This window comes from Oncorhynchus mykiss, chromosome 4, assembly GCF_057628025.1.
Source record: "Oncorhynchus mykiss isolate SJ-2025 chromosome 4, ASM5762802v1, whole genome shotgun sequence".
NCBI lineage: Eukaryota > Metazoa > Chordata > Actinopteri > Salmoniformes > Salmonidae > Oncorhynchus > Oncorhynchus mykiss.
Genome location: NC_143025.1, coordinates 28,570,001 through 28,580,745, shown reverse-complemented (window position 1 = coordinate 28,580,745; position 10,745 = coordinate 28,570,001). Strand labels below are relative to the sequence as shown.

At 46.8% G+C, this 10,745-nt stretch overlaps 1 protein-coding gene across 31 annotated transcripts in view; it reads right to left on the bottom strand.

Annotated features, from left to right (window-relative positions):
* Positions 1-33: 33 nt before the first annotated feature.
* The window catches only part of dab1a (DAB adaptor protein 1a), a 93,550-nt gene continuing 82,838 nt past the window's right edge, over positions 34-10,745 (bottom strand). For 12 of the 31 annotated variants that reach the window (XM_090231709.1, XM_090231715.1, XM_090231729.1 and 9 more), the window contains 7 exons: positions 8,577-8,639; positions 8,328-8,424; positions 6,333-6,542; positions 6,048-6,220; positions 5,669-5,879; positions 5,255-5,424; positions 34-1,789 (listed from right to left, as the gene is read on the bottom strand). In XM_090231709.1, coding sequence (XP_090087835.1) covers positions 1,724-1,789; positions 5,255-5,424; positions 5,669-5,879; positions 6,048-6,220; positions 6,333-6,542; positions 8,328-8,424; positions 8,577-8,639 — 990 coding nt within the window. In that variant the 3' untranslated portion in view covers positions 34-1,723. Of the gene's footprint in view, positions 1,790-3,985; positions 4,089-5,254; positions 5,425-5,668; positions 5,880-6,047; positions 6,221-6,332; positions 6,543-8,327; positions 8,425-8,576; positions 8,640-10,745 lie in introns of all 31 variants that reach the window. The other 19 variants (XM_090231720.1, XM_090231706.1, XM_090231708.1 and 16 more) reach the window with 3 other exon arrangements.

Sequence of the window (10,745 nt, the reverse complement as noted above, 5' to 3'; positions counted from 1 at the left end):
CGTCACATGCGTAGTGATCACCCGGAACCAGCTGTCATTGGGATGTGTTTAATAGGAACTGTAATACATGGTGGAGATGTAAATCAACAGAAAATAAAAGTCCTCTAAAAATCCACTGTAGAATGCTGTTGTATTCATAAAGATAAAAAATAATGTGTCAATTTACATTAAGAAACCGCTATCTGAGGTAAGGTTAAAATATGTCTAGAAATGTTACGTAATCAAACAGCATTTTTTTCCCTTTTTAGTCCACTTCCTCATCTTCTTCTTCTATTGTCCAAACGTCGTTATTAATCAGTTGTCAGTCCAGAGAAGTCTAATTACACAGAGATTCTGGCCATAAAATAGGGAGTCATTGGCATCACAGTTGATGTAGTACTAGCAGAGACAGACGGACGGATAGACCGGCCGACAGACAGACATGGAGGCAGACAGCTGAGCAGGGCTAGGGGCTGATGACAGACATACAGCTGTAGGGAGTGTCTGGTGTGGTTGTGATGATGGGTAATGCTCCCGTCACTCAGACTGAGAGATTATATGACGCACAGACAGGAGGATGGTATGACTGTACGAGGTTACAGGGCACATGGATATTGATCAACAAAGGACTGCAGTGTAGACGAGGTCTGAGTTAGGGAAAGACACTTATAGGATCATAGACCAAACAACGTCAGGGGTTGAGAGAGCAACAGAAACCTGGACAGACAGACAGACAGACAGACAGACAGACAGACAGACAGACAGACAGACAGACAGACAGAGGAGATGTTGGTATTGCTTGATACCTTCTGGTAGCCTAACTGAAGCCTGCCTATTTTATGGCACGGAAGTCCTGCGGACAGAATGATCATTGTTGTTGTTGTTGTTATTATTATTATTTACAAAATGAGTTTGGCAAACCAACGATCAGGTCTCTTAAAGCCATGTGAATGTGCAACTCCAGTAGAGCTGACAGTAGAGCGTCTTGATGGATTTATAAAATAAAAACTCAATTTCCCCTTGTCTGTTTTAATCGATATTGTACAAAAGCTATTATAGAGAATGAGCAGTTCAATCACAGAATCAGTTAGTTTGGCAACATCCATCCGAAGGCGGAGGTGCCTGGTAATTTGGCAATGTTCGTCCATGCCAGGCGGTGCCCGTTAGGCTGGCAACATCCATGCCCCGCTGAGTCCATTCCCTCTGAAGCCTTCCCTCTGAATCTGTCTGAGAAGAGACATTTGGCAAAACACTGTGTCGGTGTGTGTGTGTGTGAGTAGCTCCCAGAGAGTCTGTTTCTGCATAGTCATCCAGCAGACGCTCACATGAAGGTGAAACACCCAAACAGCCAATCAGATGCCAAGATCCCAATAAACTGGCTAATCAAAAATAAGGATCCCAGCATACCATTCCGGCCTCGTCCCACAGGATCCACTCGCTACAGACACTCATTTGGTCCATGTCTGATAACACTGTGTGAGTTAGGAAGGGAGACAACACTTGGCCCAGTCCCCTTTTGGCAGCATAGTCTCTAGCAACGTTTGATGGAGGGAGAGAGAGAGAGAGACGGAGAGATGAATGAATGAAAAGAGAGTAGAGGGAGTAGATGGAGCGTTCTATCCTTTGTTAGAGGGGTGGCCAGGCTGCTGCTTGAGAGGAGTAACACACACACACACACACACACATCGGGTTGGTTGGTCAGCGTTGGTTGGTCAGTCCAGTGTCCAGTGTCCAGTGTGTCTCTTTATTTCTTCCCTTTGTTGACCTGGGCGTAGAGAGGATCCTTTCCCTGCAGACAGAGATCCTTCCCCTGTAGACAGAGAGAGAGGAGACACTGTTAGCATGTTAGCATTAGCATGACCCACTTGGTCTGAACTAGACCTGGTTTTCAAATACTTTATTTGTGCCTGTTTGAGCTTGTCTGGCTCATCAAACCAGTAAAAAAGTCCAAAAACCACAAACCCTACCCATGTGGCACTCCAGGTAGACTCAAGCAAACACTCAAAGTACAAGTACTTGGACCCGAGTCGGGCCTGAACCCAGGTCCCCTTCTGTCTACATACTCCTTAGTCTCAAGTCCCAGTTTCAACACATTCAGTTCCTGTTGTCAACACCAGAGGGCAGTAGCACCCTGCTACAGACAGAGAGACCAGCCACGCTGCTGGGTCGAGTGTATTGCTGTATGCATAGATAGAGCATTAGTGATGGATGAAATCTATACAGTTACATATAGGGGTATTCTCATTGATGATATATCGTATCGTATTGTTTTAGCAATATCGCAATATAACTTTTGCTCTAGTCGGTTGTACCTGCACCAAAACTCCAGTATTTTTCCTTCATAGCTTGTTCTCCATCTTCTTTTTAAAAAGGGAGCCAATTTGTTTTCAGCACTTTTATTGCCATGATTGATAAAAACAGGTTTTGTCATGGCTCTCTCTTGTCCCTCTGCAGCAGACATGTGGCGAACAATACGTTTGGACCATGGAATCGCATTAAAATCACAGTATTGAATCGCAATACATATAGAATTGTGATAATCGAGAGAATCGCAATACATATCGTATCGGCACCTAAGTATATATCATGAGGTCCCTGGCAATTCCCAGCCCTATAGTGTGTGTGTGTGTGTGTGTGTGTGTGTGTGTGTGTGTGTGTGTGTGTGTGTGACTGGGAGACTCGTTATTATGACCCAAGTCTGTCTCCCTCCTACAGCAGTGTGTGTGTGTGTGTGTGTGTGTGTGTGTGTGTGTGTGTGTGTGTACAGGAGTGCATGTGAAAGTGTGTACGTGCGTGCATGCGTGGTGTGTAGGAGACTTGAAGGGGAGAACATATCCCAGCAGGTCTGATGGCTGTCTGCAGAGTAGTGATTGGGTTTAGGATTCTTCATGGGTTTTAATTCATGCAAATGAATAGCAGCCTGTCATTAGTGGCGGCAGCCCAGTATTAGTGATGAAAACACTGTCATTACATAGTTCCCTGTGTGTGGGCCTGACTGACACCCTTATCCTTACACACAATGTTCTATATAAGCAGATTCATTGTGTCAGAGATCATGTAAAGCCACTGCCAGTGGTGGAAAGTCTCTCAATGCAAAACATTCTGTTAACCTGAAAGGCAGTCTAGGATATATACATTTTTACATCCCATTATATACCATATATTATAAACTGGGTGGTTCAAGCCCTGAATGCTGATTGGCTGACAGCCGTGGTATATCAGACGGTATACCACTGGTATGACATAACATTTATTTGTACTGCTGTTGGTAACTGGTTTCCGCGATGCGTCGTGCCTAAGAACAGCCCTTAGCCGTGGTATATTGGCCATATACCACACCTCCTCGGGCCTTATTGCTTCATTATACTAGGGCTGTGACAATACCAGTATCGCAATATTTATTCCATGGCAAAGATGTAGCTATGCATGACAAACAGAACACAACATCATGACAGCATGGCCATGCACATTAAGGAAGTCATCCGATTGTTTTAAAGACACACACTGCAGTAATACTCACACACCTCTGGTGGCTATAGGGAGAGCAAACACAGATACACAACAACAACACACACACACAGGTGCAGAACCACACAACACAACCACAGGCAGTCAGACACATCATGCCACCATCAGAGCAAGCAGCAGGCAGGATGAGAGAGAAGGGAGAGATACAAAGGGAAGACAGGAGAGAGAGACAGAGTAGAGCGGATGAATAGAGGATCAGAAAAGGTGTGCTTGGAACAGGCAGGCTGACAGCAAGCAGAGCAAGGAGGCAGGAGAAGGAGGAGGAGAGGAAGGAGGCAGGAGAAGGAGGAGGAGGAGAGGGAGGAGGCAGGAGAAGGAGAGGAAGGAGGCAGGAGAAGGAGGAGGACGGGAAGGAGGCAGGAGGAGGAGGAGGACGGGAAGGAGGCAGGAGGAGGAGGAGAGGAAGGAGGCAGGAGAAGGAGGAGGAGAGGAAGGAGGCAGGAGAAGGAGGAGGAGAGGAAGGAGGATAGATACCTACCCAGCACCCAGCCAGCATCTATCTAGCTGTCGGCAGGTGGACTGGTCTGGGCTGGACTAGAACCTGCTGTCTCACTGGGACATGGAGACCCAGACCCACACGCCTGGAGAGAGGGATGGAGGGAGGGGAGGAGAGGAGAAAGAAGAGCAGGGAAGTAAGGGAAGAAAGAAAAAGAGAAACAGTTGTAGGTGAAATCAGGATAAGAATATAGGAGAATACAGGCAGCAAAGGGACAGGGTAGCAGTGTACTAAAGGACAGAAAGAATGGACACACCCACACACACTGAGCTGTGCTAAAAGTCCCCTCTATTGATTCGTGAAACGTTTCTGCTCTTTACACTAACTCCCTCACCACAGAGTGGGAGGCTGCTTCTCTCTCTCTCTCTCTCTCTCTCTCTCTCTCTCTCACTCTCTCTCCCCCTCTCTCTCTCTCTCTCTCTCTCTCTCTCTCTCTCTCTCTCTCTCTCTCTCTCTCTCACTCTCTCTCCCCTCTCTCTCTCTCTCTCTCTCACTCTTATTTGAGTTTTGTTCCATAGTAATATGGAAAAATATCTAGATAGAGTTACCCCTCTGTCAGAGAGAGAGAGAGAGAGGAGAGGGGGGATACTTGGGAATAAACGGTCAAAATAATCAATGGTAGAAAGCATAGCCTCCAATTCAGTTCTTTCACCATTGTCAGGTTGGTGACTCCAGTGCTTTCATTCGGGAATAGTCTCTTCCCATTCCTCTCTCCCTATGCAATTCTCGCTCACTGCCCTATTTCTCTCTCTCTCTCTAATTCTCTCTCTCTCTCTCTCTCTCTCTCTCTCTCTCACTCTTTCTCTCTCTCATATAGATTTGGTGAATAATAAATATTAATTGCCCTAGAAAAGACCCTAGGGTTTTTCTCTCTCCTGTAGTTCATCAGTTGAATAATAACATGGTGCTACAGATCAGATGATGTATGGAGCTACCTGCTAACATTAATAACATCTTAATGATCTATCTGACACTTCAAGCAGCTAATTTAATGCTTTACTGGCCACACACACACACACACAAACACACACACGCGCACACGCACACACACACACACACACACACACACACACACACACACACACACACACACACACACACACACACACACACACACACACAGGCCAGCTATGAGAGTAGCCAATCAGAGAGAATAATTACCTGGCCCACTGTGCTGATGCAAAGCCTATTCATCAACAGATCTAAATACACACACACACTCCGGGCACACACACACACACAGTCACTCACCGCATCCTCCTCTCCACTGCGACTGGGGGAGCCCTCCACCTCGCCGAACGAGTCATCTGTGGGGGGGTCGGTGGCGTCTGTGGGAGGGTCACTGATGTGGTCAATGTGGTCACTAACGTGTGACAGCGACGATTTAGATGGAGAACTCTGTCTGGGGGCCGGGGTCGGAGCTGGGGGAGGAGAGGGGGACAACGACTTGTCTCTCTTTAGTTTTATTGCTGATGATGATGATAGCTAAAAGATGAATTGCAACGACACATACAATAAAACAAATGACAGTTGATCACCTGAGATATAGAAAGTAAACCAGACTGGGAGTGGAGGCAAACATGGAGGTGGAATGGTCTGAGGGTTGGAGGGAACTTCCAAACAGAAAGTCATCTCATATACAACCAGCCAGGTGTAGGTACATACGTGAGTTAGTGGAGGGCGTGGTAGAGGTGACAGGAGTGAGGTTGAGCTGAGAGATGTCAAAGTCGTCACAGTCGTCTGTATCGGTGACGGTCCCCACGCGGCTGAAATAGGAACTGAAGGCCTCTGAGGTCCCTGCTAGACTTTGGTGCTGGTCCCCCATCTTAGCAGGCATGGCAGGGGGCTTCGCTAGCTGGAAGTCCTTAAACATCTCCTACAGAGAGAGTAGAAGATGTTAAAGACACACTATGGAAGACGTTGGCCAATGAAAAGCTGTTGTATAGAGCTTGTGTGTCGTGGCCAGGCCATTACTCTAAATGTGACTTGACTCTCCATTGATTTGTTTGGTTGAAATAAAATCACTGGAATAAAATGATCCTACCTTGCTCATCTTCTGCCGCTGCCTCTCTGCATGCTGTGGACTGGAGGCTGATGAGGGGGCGGGGTTCGAGGCAGCGCCGGCAGATGATAGGCCGTCGCAGGGTTGATTGACTGGGAGGAACATGGCAGGCAGAGACCCTGGCTGGGTTGGGAGGTAGGCTGTAGCAGGGAACCCTAGACACAGGAAAATACACTTTACTGTGTGTGTGTGCGCGTGCGCGTGCGCATGCATCCCTGTGTGTGTGCGTGCATGTATGTATGTGCATGCGTGTGTGTGTGCATATACCTGCTCCAGTCATGGCGGCCCACTGCTGCTGTGTAGCAGGGAAGAGGTTGGCCTGGCCCCAGATGAGAGGCTGGCCTCCAGGCAGGACCTGGGCTACAGGGAGGGACTGACCCATGGGGGACGGGACCCCAAACAGAGGACCTGCCTGGGCTGCAAACGCCTGCTGGGACCACACATGACCTGGAGGTACCGCTCCCATCGTCACATAACCTAGACACAGAGAGGAGAGGAGAGAGTTGTACTCATGCACAAACACACACATAAACACACGCACAAACACACATAAACACACACACACAGAGTACCCCATGTACCACCTCAGCAGTGACCGAATTTAGCCTGTGGTTGATGTTGTGTCTTAATGGTTCTGCTGAACTATGATCATTACATCCACAATGAGCATCAGTCATATCATGTACAGATCTATTCAGACCGTCACACAGACTCATAAAATGTACAGATTGATAGTTGTTCCAGCTCTGCTCCAAAGAGCACAGCAGAGGACACAAGAAGAGAGGGGAGAGGAAGGGAGAGGAGAGAAGAAGAGAGGAGAAGAGAGGGGAGAGGAAGGGAGAGGAGAGAATAAGAGAGGAGAAGAGAGGGTAGAGGAAGGGAGAGGAAAGAAGAAGAGAGGAGAAGAGAGGGGAGAGTAATGGAGAGGAGAGAAGAAGAGAGGAGAAGAGAGGAGAGAGGAAGGGAGAGGAGAGAAGAAGAGAGGAGGAGCGAGGAGGAGAGAGGGGAGAGGAAGGGAGAGGAGAGAAGAGGAAGGCAGAGGACAGAAGAAGAGAGGAGAAGAGAGGGGAGAGTAAGGGAGAGGAGAGGAGAAGAGAGAGGAAGTGAGAGGAAAGAAGAAGAGAGGAGAAGAGAGGGGAGAGGAAGGGAGAGGAGAGAAGAAGAGAGGAGAAGAGAGGGAAGAGGAAGGGATAGGACAGAAGAAGAGAGGAGAAGAGAGGAGAGAGGAAGGGAGAGGAGAGAAGAAGAGAGGAGAAGAGAGGGGAGAGGAAGGGAGATGGGAGAAGAAGAGAGGAGAAGAGAGGAGAGAGGAAGGGAGAGGAGAGAAGAAGAGAGGAGAAGAGAGGGGAGAGGAAGGGAGAGGAGAGAAGAAGAGAGGAGAAGAGAGGGGAGAGGAAGGGAGAGGAGAGAAGAAGAAAGAGAAGAAGAGAGGGGAGAGGAAGGGAGAGGACAGAAGAAGAGCGGGGAGAGGAAGGGAGAGGAGAGAAGAAGAGAGGAGAAGAGAGGGGAGAGGAAGGGAGAGGAGAGGAGAAGAGAGGGGAAGAGAGGGGAGAGGAAGGGAGAGGAGAGAAGAAGAGAGGAGAAGAGAGGGGAGAGGAAGGGAGAGGAGAGAAGAAAAGAGGAGAAGAGAGGGGAGAGGAAGGGAGAGGAGAGAAGAAGAGAGGAGAAGAGAGGGGAGAGGAAGGGAGAGGAGAGAAGAAGAGAGGGGAGAGGAAGGGAGAGGAGAGAAGAAGAGAGGAGAAGAGAGGGGAGAGGAAGGGAGAGGAGAGAAGAAGAGAGGAGAAGAGATGGGAGAGGAAGAGAGAGGAGAGAAGAAGAGAGGAAAAGAGAGGGAGAGGAAGGGAGAGGAGAGAAGAAGAGAGGAAAAGAGAGGAGAGAGGAAGGGAGAGGAGAGAAGAAGAGAGGAGAAGAGAGGGGAGAGGAAGGGAGAGGAGAGAAGAAGAGAGGAAAAGAGAGGAGAGAGGAGGGGAGAGGAGAGAAGAAGAGAGGAGAAGAGAGGGGAGAGGAAGGGAGAGGATAGAAGAAGATAGGAGAGAGAGGGGAGAGGAAGGGAGAGGACAGAAGAAGAGAGGAGGAGAGAGGGGAGAGGAAGGGAGAGGAGAGAAGAAGAGAGGAGAAGAGAGGGGAGAGGAAGGGAGAGGATAGAAGAAGATAGGAGAAGAGAGGGGAGAGGAAGGGAGAGGACAGAAGAAGAGAGGAGGGAGAGGGGAGAGGAAGGGAGAGGAGAAGAAGAAGAGAGGAGAAGAGAGGGAGCGTTCTTACCTGAGGGTACAGAGGCAGGGTTGAAGGGGGTGAAGAGTTCGGTTGTGGGCTGCAGGCCCAGAGAGGGGTCCAGGGTGTTGGCTGGAGAGGCAGGGGTCTGAGGGAAGAGAGGAGAATGGGGAGGAACAGGTAAAAACTAATTTCCACCCTCCCTAAACAGACACACACACGCAAAACAGTGGTCTAACTGCACCCTGATCAAATGTCGGGAGGGAGCGAGAGAGAGGAGGGGGGGGGGGGTGTACTCACCGAGGGGGAGTAGATGTCCGGGAGTGTGGAGATGTCTCCAAAGAGCTCTAATTGGTTGATATTCTGCCAATCAGAAAGAGAGTTCACACCCGTCAGACGTCAAGCTACAATAGAAAAGTCAGTGTTGCATGTCCCAACACACGTGCAACACGCGTCACAAAAATACAGAACACACAACATGCCAGACGCGACCTGGTACCTACCTCTGGCGGCCACAGTGACGTCATCAAACTGCACCACAGGGTGATGATATCATGAATGAATGGAGTGATATGATTGGTGGAGGAAACATACAGTACCTACCTGATCCAAGTTGCCCTAATCCACAGTGTCTCTTGTCCCTTAACTTCAATCTCTCTATACATGTCTCTCTCCATTTCATATCTCTCTATATATGTCTCTCAACATTTCATATCTCTCTATATATGTCTCTCTACATTTCATATCTCTCTATATATGTCTCTCTATTTTTCATATCTCTATATATATCTCTCTACATTTCATATCTCTATATATATCTCTCTCCATTTCATATCTCTCTATATATGTCTCTCTACATTTCATATCTCTCTATATATCTCTCTACATTTCATTTCTCTATATATGTCTCTCTACATTTCATATCTCTGTATGTCTCTCTACATTTCATATCTCTATATATATCTCTCTCCATTTCATATCTCTCTATATATGTCTCTCTACATTTCATATCTCTCTATATATGTCTCTCTACATTTCATCTCTCTATATGTCTCTCTCCATTTCATATCTCTCTATATATGTCTCTCTCCATTTCATATCTCTCTATATATGTCTCTCTACATTTCATATCTCTCTATATATGTCTCTCCTCTCTAAATTTCATATCTCTCTATACATGTCTCTCTACATTTCATATCTCTCTATATATGTCTCTCTCCATTTCATACCTCTCTATATATGTCTCTCTCCATTTCATATCTCTCTATATATGTCTCTCTACATTACATTTCTCTCTAACATCGCTCATCACATTCTTTCTAGCATTAATACGGTATTTAGCCCTGTGGAGCCCAGAGAAAAAAGGAGACTATTTTTAGTTGTTAAAGATGTGAGGCTTTACATGGTCAGAGATTAGCATAAATCAGAGATACGGCCAATCAGAGCCATATATATAGAGCTAGATCTATCTCCAGCATTCTGCTGTTCAGGGCTCTGGGGATCATGTCTGCACAGACGCTTCTTAGAATATCTGCTTTCTGGCTCCACTAGTTAAACTGATAGGTCACACAGACCATGGCACTCTTATTATATTCTAAAGCTTATAGTGTGTGTGTTCTATCTATCAGATAATGGATCACAAAGAGCGTGTAGTTTCTAGCCATACGGCTGAATGCTGTATTTCTGCTGTTAGTGAGAGAGGAGGAGATATGTACATACTGTTACTGATAGAAAGACAACACTCACAGTACGAGGGAGATACATTACCCTGTCTTTCTTTCAACCCTGAACTTACTGACATCTATGGCTGATAGTTTTAGTCTGAATCTCCCGGAAGCTGAGGGAGGGTCCCTTCTGACCTCTGTGGTCTCAGTGTGGTCACTGCAGTGTGTTACTAAAATGAGTAACAGGGGGCCATTTGGGACGTAGCCTGGGTCAATACTGAGCTGAGTATATCCGGTGTGTTATTAATGAGCTGTGAGGAGTACTGAGCTGAGTATCTCCTGTGTGTTATTAATGAGCTGTGAGGAGTACTGAGCTGAGTATATCCCATGTTATTAATGTTCTGTGAGGAGTACTGAACTGAGTATATTCTGTGTGTTATTAATGAGCTGTGAGGAGTACTGAGCTGAGTATATCCTGTGTGTTATTAATGAGCTGTGAGGAGTACTGAGCTGAGTATATCATCTGTGTTATTAATGAGCTGTGAGGAGTACTGAGCTGAGTATATCATCTGTGTTATTAATGAGCTGTGAGGAGTACTGAGCTGAGTATATCATCTGTGTTATTAATGAGCTGTGAGGAGTACTGAGCTGAGTATATCATCTGTGTTATTAATGAGCTGTGAGGAGTACTGAGCTGAGTATATCCTGTGTGTTATTAATGAGCTGTGAGGAGTACTGAGCTGAGTATATCCCATGTTATTAATGTTCTGTGAGGAGTACTGAACTGAGTATATTCTGTGTGTTA